We start from the raw sequence: 16,316 nt of genomic DNA on the forward strand, positions 1-16,316 counted from the left end.
TAATCTGGCCATCATATTTGTGTCAATTGCAAATTTCTCTCACCACTATGTATACTGTCTCAGAGCAACAAAAACACAAGACTCAACTATCTTTAAAATGCTCTCTCTCAAATGCTTAATATTGCTCTCAGGTAATTTTGTGAATTACGTTTCCTCAAAAACAATCCCTTAACCCCAATTCACCCAATCTGAATCCCCACATTGAGAGGGGTTTGATCAGAATCAGAAATGGAACAGAAAAATGTGTCATATGCACAAAACAAAAAAACAAAACAATTTTGATCACAACAATCAAAATGAGAACATCAGAACAAACCAAGACAGAATAAAGCCATGCAGTTCAGTGAATATGCATTGAGATTGATACAGTAGAATTAGACTGGTAATGCAATGTGACAGTACTTTAGAGAGGACAGAGTTCTCCCACATACCAAACACCCAATAAGATAGGAAACCATAATATTTTATCTAATTTTAATAGATGTGAAACTGCTTTCCTCTGAAGGGCTATATTACATAATGACTCCATAAATAGCGCTTATTGGCAGTTAACCTGTTACTCCTACCCCCTACTTTTTCGAACATTCTGTTAAAAATCGCGCAACATTTCAGCACCCTGCTACTCATGCCAGGAATATAGTATATGCATATGATTAGTATGTGTGGATAGAAAACACTCAGACGTTTATAAAACTGGTTAAATCACGGCTGTGACTATAACAGAACGTGCGTTTCATCGAAAAGCGAAGGAAAATCTGATCACTGAAAATGGGAAAATGCGCCACTTGAACGTATTGTTGAATGGGAGCCACATTAAATGGGGCCGAGGTTGCAATACCTACAGCTTCCACACAATGTCAACAGTCTTGTCATTTGCCTACGATTTGTTTCTTGGTCAAACGGACACAAGGCAGCGCATGTCTTCCGGTCTCCGACCGGATATTTTGGTTGAGATTTACCCGGACATTAATTCCAGAGGTACAGCTATAGAATATACATCGCCTCGTGATCAATTTGATCGATTATTAACGTTTACTAATACCGAAAGTTGCATTACAAAAGTATTTCGAAGTGTTTTGTGAAAGTTTATCGTCAACTTTTTTAATTTAAAAAAATGACGTTGCGTTAAAAAACGATGTTTTTTTCCTTGATCACACAGTCTTCATAGATCGATATCTAGGCTGTATATGGACCGATTTAAACGGAAAAAAGACCCAATAGTGATGTTTATGGGACATCTAGGAGTGCCAACAAAGAAGATTGTCAAAGGTAATGAATGTTTTATATTTTATTTGTGTGTTTTGTGTAGCGCCGACTATGCTAATTATTTTGTTTACGTCCCCTGCGGGTCTTTTGGGGTGTTACATGCTATCAGATAATAGCTTCTCATGCTTTCGCCGAAAAGCATTTTAAAAATCTGACTTGTTGGCTGGATTCACAACGAGTGTAGCTTTAATTCAGTACCCTGCATGTGTATTTTAATGAACGTTTGAGTTTTAACGAGTGCTATTAGCATTTAGCGTAGCGCATTTGCATTTCCAGATGTCGAGATGGGACGCCTGCGTGTCGGGTAGGAGTAAGAGGTTAATGTGTTCCTCAGTCAGCCTATCATGGGACGTGTTCTACAAGCCTCATTGCTTTATTGTTAAACAGAGCTCCATTCTAATTCTGGAGGACTTCTGACATGATGTTTTAAAGATGCACTGAACATCCAAATGATAGTTCATGTAGCTTTGCAGCATGTTTTCTGGAGATGTATTTGTGATTAGAAAAGAAATAGCAAATAATGAATAAAATAACTAGAACAGCTATTGATGTCCCCCATTAAGCAATCATGTAATAGCTTTATAATGTGAGCCAAACAGAGGTTTGATGATTGAATACAGTGTGAACAGACCTCTGAAGCAAAGACATCCAGAGAACCCCACTTCCATAAGACGGAGGGAAATACCAAACCAGGAGTGATGAAAAGGGATTTACAAATCAGCAGTGAAAAAACAAACATAAAAGCTCAAAGGAAAACATAGCATGATAGGGCTTTGATAATGCATGCAGAGTTCCTTCTTTCTCCCCGACCATCACCGGTCCTTAAGCAGGTCCCAGATCAGTAGCTGACCAGGGCACCACACATTCAGACACAGCCATACTCATACCACAACGATTGTTGGTCCTCTGGGCTAAGGGGTGGAGATGGGTCAGCATCAAGCACATGATTGGTGTCAATGACATGTTCCCCATTCTGGTCAGGTGGGCTGGGCTTTATCCCACTTGGTTGGTTCTGGGCGGTTTGGGCAGGGTTGGGCCGGAGGTGGGTTTTGCCTGGGGGGCCGCTGATGTTACTGACCAGGGAGGTGTTGAGGGAAAGGAAGGTGTGGCTCTTGCTACTGCACCCTGTGAAGTCTGGCTCGCTGAAGATGGAGTCCATAAACACTGACTCCACTGTGAAGGACGAGTCAAAGAAAGACTCGAGGCTGGAGAGGTCAGTTTCCTTACAACTGAGGGGGTACTGACTGCCTGTGCAGGGCATACTGACTGACTTCAGCAGGGACAGGGGCATGGGGGCTGGGGCTAGGGGGATGGACTGGTGGGTGGGATGTTGGGACTGGGTGGGGTTGTTGGTTGGGGGGTACTCACTGGGCGTGGTGTAGGCGCGAGGCAAGGCCTTTGAGGAGGGTGAGGGGTCCACAGACACGGGCTGCCGGGTGTCTTTGGACAGCAGGTCATGGATGCTGGTCCGACGTGTGGAGCCCTCGGCTGTGGATATGACGCTGCTGGCCCGGGGCAGCATGGAGGAGGAGATGTCCAGACGCTCAGACACAGACACGGCTTTACTCTGGGAGGAGAGGCTGACCCGTGGCAGGACCATGCCCTTCACACGCGTGCTCTCTGCCTTTCGTAAGCTGGGATGACCTGGTTGGCCACCCCTGGTGGGGCGGCCATCGGAGTTCACTGGCGCTGCCTTCCCACTGGCTGAGCGCAGGATGCCCCGCCCCTTAGTGCCGGTGGAGCCTCGCTCGGCCTGGTCTCTCTGCACATGCTCAGCGCCTCCGGAAAGGCGGGGAGACTCAGTCAGATTCTCTTGGCTGCCAGACTATTGATGGAGAAGAGACATTAAAGTTACCATACCATAATACCTGGGTTTTTATAGCAGACTTGAGTGGTGAAATAACTTCTACTAATTTCTTATCATAACACATCTGAAGCCTAAAACAGTACTCCTATCTAAAAATAGTACAGTAAAGTTTGAATCTAGTGTTCCGGTGTGTTCCAGGCTGTCACCTCTGCAGGGTCGATGTGCTCCTCTAGGAACTGCTGTAGAGAGAGCACCTCGCTGGCGCTGCCTGAGGCGCTGCCATTTTTCTTCTTGGCCTGTGTGGCCTGGGGGTCCAGGGACCTCTGCAGCAGCATGGAGCTCTGGTGAGAGGAGTGGGACAGGGGCTGCTGGACAGGGCTGCTCCCGCTGGACCACTCCTCCTGATCCAGACTGAGGCTGAACTCCCCACTGCTCTCACTGTGGGGCCTGCTGAGGTTTCCGTTCAACGTGCCTGAAGAGAAACACACTACTGTAGGAGAGTTCTGCTCTAACAGTGTACGACTAACTCCGGTACTAACATACGAGTATCACCTTAAGGTGATGACAGGCACTAGATTTAAACCAGCATAGCTCAGAAACCTGCTTATTTGTGAGAACGCAAATAAATAAAATACATAAATAAATAATAAACATGCCAGAACCTAGCCTGGACCCTTCCAGAACATATCTCACACAGAGAGAGGAAGAGAGTTACAGTATCAATGTTAATAGATTACAAGTGTCATTTTTTTCTCTCTCCTTTTTATCCAACGTGTGTGTATGAGAGAATCAACAGAGAGTACAATGAAGGAGGTGTCATATGCAGGAGTGTGGGAGAGAGGGGGCGTTGTCCTTAGTGATGAGACTGTACCTTTGGCCTCGAGCGGAGTGGAGCGGGAGGTATTACTGCTGATGGTCTTGATACTATGGAGGCTGGAGGCTCGTGAGGCTGGAAAGGGATAAAAGGACACAGATTGAGGACACGTCACACGGGTCAGCACATGGTGCAGGCAGGAGGGGTGGCACAGTGCCATGCAACGCCAACATGCCCAATCAAACAAAGGGAGTGGAGAGGGAGGGGCCACACAAACACGAAGGGAGGAATCATTCACGAGGAAGAACATGTTGTAAAACCTGATTGGAGGAAAGGAGAGGGTCCTTGTGATTGACATGACCCAAAGACCAACACAGGAGGGGCTCAGGTAATTGAGAGGAGTAGGGAATGGAGGAGACCCGGGGCAGAGGAATGTACCAAAGGATAGGTGGGCTGTATGTGAATGTGTGGGATGCAAATTGATACAATGTTGTTGCTGTTATTAGTGGTCTTCAGTTTGGTTCAGGTTTGGTGTGGCTGGTACAGTAGTCGTACTGGGGAAGCAATGTCCGCAGGTAGTGGGTGGTAATCATTGACAGCAGTGGCGGGCTTGTGTAAAGTGGTACTGTTAGTGGTCTTAGACAGATGTACACAGGTGTGTCACTTACAACAGATGCTACAGGGGACTCTGCACATAGCGGACGGGTCGAGAGCAGAGGGCGACATAGCCTGAGCACTGCTAAAGACCTGTAGGCCTGGCACATTCAACACACACAGCTAACTGGGTTAACCTGCTACCACAGTTATTAAAACACTACACTGGGCTACAGTGGTGCAGTTCACTTATACTTATATATACACTTATATAGCTACTGGTGTTTGGCTCAGTTTAGGATATAATGCATTGTACTAGGTTATCTGCCATTATATTAATTAACTCACCAACATTACAGCACATCATAACAAAGTGCAAAAAAACAGTTGTGGAAAAGGTCATGCAATAAGAGGTACATTACTGTATAATACAATGTACATGACAGTGGGAGGACATTTTAGCTAGCCAAGACCGCACAGAAAATGGAGATAATGGACACTAATTGTGATACCTGTGTGTGTGTGTGTGTGTGTGTGTGTGTGTGTGTGTGTGTGTGTGTGTGTGTGTGTGTGTGTGTGTGTGTGTGTGTGTGTGTGTGTGGGAGAATCGAGTAGGCAGACAGCCCGATCTACTAGCTAATGTAGGAATGCTGCTCATTACTTTTTGTTAAGCAGAGTTTACTGTTAATGATAGCATGCTGAATCTAGTCATTTAGGCAGATCTACTCTAACGTAGGGATTTAAAACCATGTTCCTGGACCGTCCTGTATGTTGTTTTCTTTCCAACCCTAATCTAGCACACCTGATTTCAATTAGCTGGTTGATCAGCTGCATCAGGTTAGTTACAACTGGGGCTGGAGTGAAAACTTACAGTAGGGTAGCATTACAGGAACAAGTTTGGAGAACCCTGCTCTAATGGTAGCAAACTCAAATGTAGAGATATGGACCAAGCTTCCAGTGGCACGACCACTTACTGTAAGGCTTTAAAACATTGCCTATTTTTTTGCCATTTGATATTTCATTCCTTTTTCTCCCAGTAATAAACTGGTGTAAAGCCCTGTGGTTAAATAATAGTAATGGGAGTTTGTCCTAAAGGTCAACAGTTTTCTTACCTTGACCTCTGAACCCAATGGGGTCGTCTGAGGATGCTGGAACGTCTTCACAGGAAGTGTTGTCTGGAGGAGACAAAGATGTGGAAATATGAGTTATGGCTGGAGGGATGGAGAAACTACCAGAGAATAGGGCTTATGAAGGAAACAAAATATGTGGCAGACAATCTTCTGAAAGCTAGAGTATGATTGTAGGCATTCACCAGTGTCCAAATCAAAAAGGAAAAATGGAGATGAAAGAAAAATGACATTTACGATGGATTAAACAATGACTTGCTTCTGAAACACAATGAGACTTGTAGTAAATACACATCCTAGATGATAGTTCACCACACCACCAAGGGGGATCGACTAGCGGTCCTGTAGTCTCTACCTTTGATCTTCAAGCTCCTCTTGGCCCTGTTGCCAGAGGGCAAAGTGAGGGTGGTGTAGTTGATAGCGTTAGTGGAGTAGGCCATGGAGCCCAGCTCCTTCATGTGCCGACTTCGGCTGCCCCCGTTGGCCTCCACGGGCCCCTCCAGGTTCTCTGTGCTGCCCGTCCACTGGCCCCCTGCCAGGGCAATGGTCTGCAGCAGGTCATTCATGGCTGGGGTGGAGATGGACATAAATTAGCCAAGGGCACAGGGAGCAGCGCTAGGCTAGGCATGCAGTGGCTGCTAAGTCAAAGCAGCAGAATTCAGAGATGTGCCACAGTCAGTGTGGGCAAGCCCATGTCGGCAAGGCATGCACAAGAGTTGAAATGCAGCCAAACTGAAAGACTCAATAAAAATAGCAGAGTGACAGAAAAAAGTCAGGAAATTAGAGAAAGAAAAAGAGAGAGAAAAAAAGCACTGTAAGGCTCCACTTCAATTCCTACATGGTGGCTGTGAGTGAGAGGTGGCGAGAGAAAGAGAGCAGTGAGGTTCTGCAAAGTCATGCCGGCTCTGTAGTGAGAGAAGAGTGAGGAGGATGACAGGCTGCGCTCACACCACAGGCAGACAGGCAGAGATACAGTATATAGATGGATGGGGTCAGAGTCAATGTGCAGGCCACACACACACCTTGAGACAGCACCACCTTATACAGTACGGTACAGTAGAATGGCATACAGTACCTCTCGACTGCACTGTCACACATACAGTTGAAGTCGGAAGTTTACATACACCTTAGCCAAATACATGTAAACTCAGTTTCACAATTCCTGACATGTAATCTTTGTAAAAATTCTCTGTCTTAGGTCAGTTAGGATCACCACTTTATTTTAAGAATGTGAAATGTCAGAATAATAGTAGAGAGAATGATTTATTTCAGCTTTCATTTCTTTCAACTCATTCCCAATGGGTCAGAAGCTTACATATAGTCAATTAGTATTTGGTAGCATTGCCTTTAAATTGTTTAACTTGGGTTAAGCGTTTTGGGTAGCCTTCCACAAGCTTCCCACAATAAGTTGGGTGAATTTTGGCCCATTCCTCCTGACAGAGCAGGTGTAACCGAGTCAGGTTTGTAGGCCTCCTTGCTCGCACATGCTTTTTCAGTTCTGCCCACAAATGTTCTATAGGATTGAGGTCAAGGGTTTGTTCACTTTGTTGTCCTTAAGTACTTGCCACAACTTTAGAAGTATGCTTGGGGTCATTGTCCATTTGGAAAACCCATTTGCGACCCAGCTTTAACTTCCTGACTGATGTCTTGAGATGTTGCTTCAATATATCCACATACTTTCCCTCCCTCATGATGCCATCTATTTTGTGATGTGCACCAGTCCCTCCTGCTGCAAAGCACCCCCACAACATGATGCTGCCACCCTTGTGCTTCACGGTTGTGATGGTGTTCTTTGGCTTGTAAGCCTCCCCCTTTTTTCTCCAAACATAAAAGATGGTCATTATGGCCAAACAGTTCTATTTTTGTTTCATCAGACCAGAGGACATTACTCCAAAAAGTACTATCTTTGTCCCCATGTGCAGTTGCAAACCGCAGTCTGACTTTTTTATGGCGGTTTTGGAGCAGTGGCTTCTTCCTTGCTGAGCGGCCTTTCAGGTTATGTCGATATAGGACTAATTTTACTGTGGATATAGATACTTTTGTACCGGTTCCCTCACTTCATCTTCAAGGTCCTTTGCAGTTGTTCTGGGATTGATTTGCACTTTTCGCACCAAAGTACGTTCTTCTCTAGGAGACAGAATGTGTGTTTTTCCCGAGGGGAATGACGGCTGCGTGGTCCCATGGTGTTTTGCGTACTATTGTTTGTACAGATGAACGTGGTACCTTCAGGCGTTTGGAAATTGCTCCCAAGAATGAACCAGACTTGTGGTCTACAATTTCCTGAGGTCTTGGATGATTTCTTTTGATTTTCCATGATGTCAAGTAAAGAGACAGTGAATTTGAAGGTAGGCCTTGAAATACATCCACAGGTACACCTCCAATTGACTCAAATTATGTCAATTAGCTTATCAGACACTTCTAAAGCCATGACATCAGTTTCTGGAGTTTTTCAAGCTGTTGAAAGGCATAGCCAACTTAGTGTATGTAAACTTCTGACTGGAATTGTGATACAGTGAATTAGAAGTGAAATAATCTGTCTGTAAACAATTGTTGGAAAAATGACTTGTGTCATGCACGAAGTAGATGTCCTAACCGACTTGCCAAAACTATAGTTTGTTAACAAGAAATTTGGGGAGTGGTTGAAAAACGAGTTTTAATGATTCCAACCTAAGTGTATGTAAACTTCCGACTTCAACTGTACATCATCTTGACCTAGACCAGCGATGGGCAACTTTGATGGGGGTGGGGGCCACAAAAAATCTGAACTCATCACGAGGCAGCAGTTGGCCACTTTGCGAGCAAGACATTTTGACAGAGGAGAGAACATTTTTTAAGTTTTAGAGTTAATTTTGTGGAATTCTACACATTTTGCCATAGAGTAGAGAAATATTTGAATTTGTTAATATAATATCTCAGTGAGACTGACTCATAAAATCATTGGGGCCCCCCCGGCTGGTAAATCGACCATGATAACAAGTTTAGATAGCTGGCCGCTAAATAGCAATCCACATTCTTGTTGTTGCTGACATGGACTAATTGACTGACTTAACAGGAGGACAACTGCTGATGCACAGACATTTTTTTTAAATGCACCTTGTGTATTCTATTATTGTAACTCGCAACAGTAAGTTTAGACGCCGATAAACCCCCTCCCCCCAAAACAAAATGTAGAACCTAGACTAAGACTAACCTAGAGTGCATCTACAGATACCACAACATAAAACTACAGAAAAAGAACTACAGAACACCACTACTACTACTCACATTACTTCACATAAGTATTGTCAATCATTGAAGATTGTTAGTTTGTACTAATATCTACATTTGTTAGTTCTTGTATGTCATTACTTCGACTGTACACAAATCTAACCGAACAAAATTTGTTGTTAAGATAGATGTATCTACTATTGGTGATAAATTAGAGCATGAGTTTTGTTTATTCCTAGAAAGGACGAATAGAAACCAGCTAGAAGCTATGAGAAGAGAAGCTAGGTGAGGGAAGCAGGAAGGCGCAGGCCAGAGGAGGTGGACGGAGGTGGTAGGACGCCAGGCTTTCGGAGGTCTTACACATGGACCGGCGGTAGATGTCCTTCGCTTTGTCTTTCTCCTTCGATCTGTTCCTCATAAAGGGCAACCATTTCACAGCTGTCAGTTTACAGCCAAAGCAGAGGGGGGAGAAACAGAAATACCAGGGGAGATGGAGAGGAAAAGAAAGGAGAAAAAAAAAAGGTGGTTGTTAACGTTGAGAACCAGTGTACCGTTCTGAAGACTCAACTGGTAATAAAACAGTGTTCCATAGATATCGGGGCAAATACTGATATGTATGCAAACAGACACACGTGCACACACACAAACACTCACTCACTCACTCACTGTTCAAACAAAATGCCAAGCACACAGCAAAGTGGGATGGCTGTGAAGGGGGTTGCCACATAGAAGACCTCAGGCTGCTAACAGACAGAATACCACACATAGGGTGACATTTATTAAAGGGTGCAATTAAGTGAGTACAACAGTGACACCAGGGGAACGGCACTGCAGTGGAAGGAATGGCCACAGGGATCCCATTACTAACGCAAAAAAAAATAGTAGATCCTGGGACACTGTATAGAGAGAACATTTTAGATTTCCAGCTCCACAGGCACCTCCATGTGTTCTATTGATTTCTGTAAATGCATACATAGTGTGTGTGTGTGTTATGTAAAAGGTTCTTTAGTATAGCTATTAAAAGACAAAATAAACATAGTTACATCAAATATTGCCTTTAGTATAGCTAAAAATTATTGTCAGAAGTATTACAATGTACTTCTAATCCATCTGTCTGCATATTTCAAGACATGTCATATGAGGGGGCAGAGAGGTACCTGAAGGGTTGGATGATACTTTTCTTGTGAATTATCTTGAAAAAGCTTATACTTAAAAACCGGACATCAACCAATCCTCCATCGTTAAGTCAATGGAAAAATCATATGCTTCATTATCTAAATATTGAAAGAGTGTGGGTGACAGAAAATAACAAAATGGTGCGATTTGAGGATGTGGGAGAAAGTAGTGCAGACACTGGAGATAGGGTCTGGGCAGGTGTGATGTTGATGTTTGTGTGCGTCTGTATGAGATAGACATATATCGAGAGAGAGAGAGACGGAGACATAGATCTCTATCTATATATCTATATATATATCCATATACAATCCCAGTCAAAAGTTTGGACACACCTACTCATTCAAGGGTTTTGTCTTTATTTGGACTCTTTTCAACATTGTAGAATAATAGAGAAGACATCAAAACTATAAAATAACAATCAAAATACATTTGAGATTCTTCAAAGTAGCCACCTTTTGTCTTGATGACAGCTTTGCACACTCTTGGCATTCTCTCAACCAGCTTCACATGGAATGCTTCTCCAACAGTCTTGAAGGAGTTACCACATATGCTGAGCACTTGTTGACTGCTTTTCCTTCACTCTGCGTTCCAACTCATCTTAAACCATCTCAATAGGGTTGAGGTCAGGTGAATGTGGAGGCCAGGTCATCTGATGCAGCACACATGCGGGAACCACACATGCGGAGATAATCCGTTCACTTACTCTGCATCTCACAAAGACACGGCGGCTCGAACCAAAACTCTAACTTTTGGACTCATCAGATCAAAGGGCATATTTCCACCGGTCTAATGTCCATTGCTTGTGTTTCTTGGCCCAAGCAAGTCTTCTTATTGGTGTCCTTTCGTAGTGGTTTCTTTGCAGCAATTCGACCATGAAGGCCTGATTCACACAGTCTCCTCTGAACAGTTGATGCTGTGTCTGTTACCTGAACTCTGTGAAGCATTTATTTGGGCTGCAATGTCTGAGGCTGGTAATTCTAATGAACATATCCTCTGCAGCAGAGGTAACTCTGGTTCTTCCTTTCCCGTGGCGGTCCTCGTGAGAGCCAGTTTCATCATAGCGCTTCGTGGTTTTTGTGACTGCACTTGAAGGAACCGTCAAAGTTCTTGACATTTTCCGGATTAAAATAATGATGGATTGTCGTTTCTCTTTGCTTATTTGAGCTGCCCTACCATAAATATCGACTTGGTCTTTTACCAAATAGGGCTATTTTCTGTATAGCACCCCTACCTTGTCACAAGACAACTGATTGGCTCAAACGCATTAAGGTAAGAAATTAACATTTAACAAGGCACACCTGTTAATTGAAATGCATTCCAGGTGACTACCTCTTGAAGCTGGTTGAGAGAATGCCAAGAGTGTGCAAAGCTGTTATCAAGGCAAAAGGTTGACTACTTTGAAGAATCTGACATAAAATATATTTTGATATGTTTAACACTTTTTTGGTTACTACATGATTCCATAAGTGTTATTTCATAGTTTTGATGTCTTCAATATAACAATGTAGAAAATAGAAAAAAATTAAGAAACCCATATATACACACACATACATACATAGCTGGTGCATTGAGCAGAGATTACATATAATGCACTACACCGTTTAATAGGTATGGAATGTGGGTGCGTTCCTCTGCCCAGGGGTTGCTGACACCTGCCAGATCTTACAACACCTGGATAGGTATTTTATGTATCAGCTAATCACATATGTTATAGCAATGTATCAGTCAATGACACAGCCGATGATGTGGCACGCAAACATTGGTTGATGCATGCAACGTCTAAGTAGGGGAACGCGACCATTGACTGAAGGATGAGACACGACATGTTGACGTGCCTTGAATGACACGACAGCTCGACTACAAGCCCCGCCCAGCCCTCCCCTCTCAGCATACCATTAGAGGAACCTTGGTTACCCTGGTTACTCTGCACATGGGAGTGCTGCACTCTCTGAGAGTCTTTCTTCCCTATCGCATAGAGAGGGAAAAACAAGCACAGGAAGCATTAGGTTCACACAACCAGCCACCACACAGCAACAAGGGGCTACTGTCATGGTGTCTCCTGCCCTGCATACCTCCCTGTCTACAACTGAGCCCTGCTCATGTTCTAGTGTCTGTGCCAGCATGTACTTTTCTGTCTGACCCAGTGTACTTCGGTTTCTCTGTCTGCGTGCATCATATTACAAGTGTCTGCATGTATCTGCCTCTGTCTGACCATGCATTTCCTGTGTTTAAACCACATGTATTTATTGACATACGCTCTGCTCCCAGTGTCTTATTGAACTAATATGTGATCTAGTCTTTCTTCCCGTCTGTTAGTCCTTCTGATCAGAGGAAGGGACATATTGAGTGAGAGGAAGACCTAGTCCTAGACTCTTTTCTGGTCTGGAGCGGACTCTCTTTCAAAATATAGGTCTATTACTTCCTTCTATTGTGTCTATTTTACCGTAAAGTATATTGATGTGTTTTAATGCACTTGAAATAAGGCTCGATTTGATCTGATCAGTAGGGAATTTTCCATGCAGGTCAGAGAGCGTCTACTCACTGCTGTTCCTCTTTTGTGTCAGCGTGTCGTCCAGGGAGTTGGAGCCAGAGCCTATGGAGGAAGAGTCCTGGCTGTCCAGAGGAAGCGCCAGGAAGCCCTCGCTGGACTCGGAGCGCGTGGGCGTCAGTGTCAGGGAACGCATCCGCTCCCGACTCCTCGGCTTGATCAGCTTCTTCATCTTCAGGGTGATCCAATTCTCTCGTCTGAGATGAGAGAGAGAGGGTTTTGTAATTAGGGTAAATTATTTGACTCTGGGTAGTGTTCAGTAGGCACAAAAAGAGTGGAAAACTTTTTAAATTAAGGGATGTATTCCCATTTTGTGCCTTATTGAACCAGCATCTGGGGTGTTCTTGCAAACCACAGCCTCCCAATTCCCCAGAGTCAGCTATGATGATGGTGGTTAGGCATAAAGATGAACCAGAGCTTCTTGGTTAATTTGAACCATATGCAGGAGTTGGTTAGGTTCAGACCATATGCATTAAGTCAGGCATGGAAATGAATCAGAACTGAATGGTTAAGCACATACGATCCAGGGCAGTTGGTTATGCAATGGAATTAACCATAACCAGACAACTGCAGCAATCCACCGCAGTTCTACATCTCATTTTCATGTGGGGGATGTCAGCTTTGTCTCAGTCAGCTGTTTACTACGACAGAGGCTGATATGGTCAAAGCACCAACCATAATGATAGCAGTGGACTCCTCCTAGCTACTTACCTCCGTGGAGGAGAGGGGTCATAAAACTTGTACTGGTCCATGATCTTCTCTTCAAGCTTCTCCTTCTGTCTCCTCAACTCATTCAGCTTGTCACTGAAGGAGGGAAAGACCAGTTAGGCACAGGAACAAATTACATCTATCTACATAGCCAAGAAACAGACATCTCTTTCTTATTGAAATGTTAACTTGAACACTGGTTACATAATATAATATAATATATGCCATTTAGCAGACGCTTTTATCCAAAGCGACTTACAGTCATGTGTGCATACATTCTACGTATGGGTGGTCCCGGGAATCGAACCCACTACCCTGGCGTTACAAGCGCCATGCTCTACCAACTGAGCTACAGAAGGACCACGAAATGTAATAGTGGGGTCATCTCTAACATGTACTGTCTCTGTTCTACGTGGAACAGGTCCTTGCTCTCCATGGTCTGTTCTAGCAAGGTGCGGTTCTGCAGCATCAGGGTCTGGATCTGGTCCAGCAGGTGACGGTTCTCCTCCTCCAGGTTCCCCTTCAACTGACTCAGCAACTAGGGTGAGAGAAATAGACTATTATTTGAGCAAAGTTGTTAGTGTCCAAGTTGCTTTCACATGGTCGTATATATTACACATGGGCTGTGCCTTCCCTTCACAGTGGGTGAATACAGGTCAGACACTTGTTAAGCCTTAAAGAGCATGGTATTGAGAAACCAGCTATCAGCCTTCCTTTCCAACAGACAGATGTCAGGCAAACATAGTCATGTCTGGACCGAGGCCACATATCAGCTTTGAACACTTACATAACATAGGACTACATTTACTAAGAGTTACCTGTGATAGAGTTTGAAAATAAGCGGAACATAATAATTATGATCTAGTGGTTGGTTTATGGGTAGGGGGTACAGATATTGTAGTACCTCACACTGGTTAGTGAGTGGGAGGGAGTGAAGGGGGACTGAGGGGTGTGTAACCGTACCTCACACTGGTTGGTGAGCTTGGTGGAGGTGATGTCCAGCTGCTGGTACTGCTCTTTGAGTTTGGAGAACTCTGCCTCCAGGCGGGTCTGTTCCAGCTTGGCACCGTTCATCTGGCTCTTCAGATTCTTATGGTCAACCTGCAGGCCCTCATTATCCTTCACCAGCTGGCGGTGTGCCATGTTCAGCCTACACACAGATGTCATGTGTTTTAAAAAGCACATTCTTTACTCATAGCCCCCTGGTTAGTTGCAACCACTTAAAATGTCTGCATATTGCCACTCAAAACATGCTTACTTTATTTCCCCCTCTCTCTAAAAACCTTGATGCACAGATTTCTCTGTACCTGGATTGACAGCTTAAGGATGTTCCCTTGCACCTCAAAGTAACCCCCAGGGTAAACCCCCCTCATACAAACACACACAGACCTCAGCTTAACCCTGAAACACTCACCTTTCATTCTCCTCTTTCAGTTTGTAGTAGTCTATAGCCGTGGCCTCGTGGCTCTTGTTCTCAGACAGCATTTTCTCCTGCTCTGCCTTCAGCTGTTTCTCCAGCTCCTCCAGCTGATCCTTCTGCCTCAGCAGCTGATTATACCTGCAACACATTACCACCGGTTAGTGGATGGCAGCTGTGTGTGTATATACAGTTGAAGTCAAAATTTTACATGCACTTAGGTTTGAGTCATTAAAATTAGTTTTTCAACCACTCCACATATTTTGTGTTAACAAACTATAGTTTTGGCAAGTCTGTTAGGACATCTACTTTGTGCACGACACAAGTAATTTTTCAAGCAATTGTTTACAGACAGATTATTTCACGTATAATTGACTGTATCACAATTCCAGTGGGTCAGAAGTTTACATACACTAAGTTGACTGTGCCTTTAAACAGCTTGGAAAATTCCAGAAAAGTATGTAATGGCTTTAGAAGCTTCTGATAAGCTAATTGACATAATTTGAGTCAATTGGAGGTGTACCTGTGGATGTATTTCAAGGCCTACCTTCAAACTCAGTGCCTCTTTGCTTGACATCATGGGAAAATCCAAATAAATCAGCCAAGACCTCAAAAAAAAAAATTGTAGACCACAAGTCGGGTTCATCCTTGGGAGCAATTTCCAAACGCTTGAAGGTACCACGTTCATCTGTACAAACAATAGTATGCAAGTATAAACACCATGGAACCACGCAGCCGTCATACCGCTCAGGAAGGAGACGCGTTTTGTCTATTAGAGATGAACGCACTTTAGTGAGAAAAGTGCAAATCAATCCCAGAACAACGGTAAAGGACCTTATGAAGATGCTGGAGGAAACCGGTACAAAAGTATCTATATCCACAGTAAAATGAGTCCTATATCGACATAACCTGAAAGGCCGCTCAGCAAGGAAGAAGCCACTGCTCCAAAACCGCCATAAAAAAGCCAGACTATGGTTTGCAACTGCACATGGGGACAAAGATCGTACTTTTTGGAGAATGTCCTCTGGTCTGATGAAACAAAAATAGAACCGTTTGGCCATAATGACCATTGTTATGTTTGGAGGAGAAAGGGGGAGGCTTGCAACCCGAAGAACACCATCCCAACCGTGAAGCACGGGGGTGGCAGCATCATATGTTGTGGAGGGTGCTTTGCAGCAGGAGGGACTGGTGCACTTCACAAAATAGATGGCATCATGAGGGAGGAAAATTATGTGGGTATATTGAAGCAACATCTAAAGTCATCAGTCAGGAAGTTAAAGCTTGGTCGCAAATGGGTCTTCCAAATGGACAATGACCCCAAGCATACTTCCAAAGTTGTGGCAAAATGGCTTAAGAACAACAAAGTCAGGGTATTGGAGTAGCCATCACAAAGCCCTGACCTCAATCCTATAGAAAATGTGTGGGCAGAACTGAAAAAGCGTGTATGAGCAAGGAGGCCTACAAACCTGACTCAGTTACACCAGCTCTGTCAGGAGGAATGGGCCAAAATTCACCCAACTTATTGTGGGAAGCTTGTGGAAGGCTACCCGAAACATTTGACCCAAGTTAAACAATTTAAAAGGCAATGCTACCAAATACTAATTGAGTGTATGTAAACTTCTGACCCACTGGGAATGTGATGAAAGAAATAA

The 16,316-nt window shown here is 44.0% G+C and overlaps 1 protein-coding gene across 8 annotated transcripts in view; it reads right to left on the reverse strand.

Moving 5' to 3' along the window:
* Window positions 1-16,316, reverse strand: part of LOC118361204 (girdin-like) — an 89,325-nt gene that overhangs the window by 1,691 nt on the left and 71,318 nt on the right. For 4 of the 8 annotated variants that reach the window (XM_052475302.1, XM_052475301.1, XM_052475300.1 and 1 more), the window contains 13 exons: window positions 14,662-14,805; window positions 14,211-14,397; window positions 13,640-13,785; window positions 13,251-13,343; window positions 12,534-12,736; window positions 11,885-11,956; window positions 9,176-9,253; window positions 5,964-6,176; window positions 5,594-5,656; window positions 4,556-4,642; window positions 3,945-4,022; window positions 3,280-3,545; window positions 2,635-3,091 (listed from right to left, as the gene is read on the reverse strand). In XM_052475302.1, the coding sequence (XP_052331262.1) occupies window positions 2,635-3,091; window positions 3,280-3,545; window positions 3,945-4,022; window positions 4,556-4,642; window positions 5,594-5,656; window positions 5,964-6,176; window positions 9,176-9,253; window positions 11,885-11,956; window positions 12,534-12,736; window positions 13,251-13,343; window positions 13,640-13,785; window positions 14,211-14,397; window positions 14,662-14,805 (2,087 nt within the window). The remainder of the gene's footprint in view (window positions 1-2,634; window positions 3,092-3,279; window positions 3,546-3,944; window positions 4,023-4,555; window positions 4,643-5,593; window positions 5,657-5,963; window positions 6,177-9,175; window positions 9,254-11,884; window positions 11,957-12,533; window positions 12,737-13,250; window positions 13,344-13,639; window positions 13,786-14,210; window positions 14,398-14,661; window positions 14,806-16,316) is intronic. The other 4 variants (XM_052475311.1, XM_052475313.1, XM_052475321.1 and 1 more) reach the window with 4 other exon arrangements.

Source organism: Oncorhynchus keta, chromosome 2 (assembly GCF_023373465.1).
Source record: "Oncorhynchus keta strain PuntledgeMale-10-30-2019 chromosome 2, Oket_V2, whole genome shotgun sequence".
Taxonomy (NCBI): Eukaryota; Metazoa; Chordata; class Actinopteri; order Salmoniformes; family Salmonidae; genus Oncorhynchus; species Oncorhynchus keta.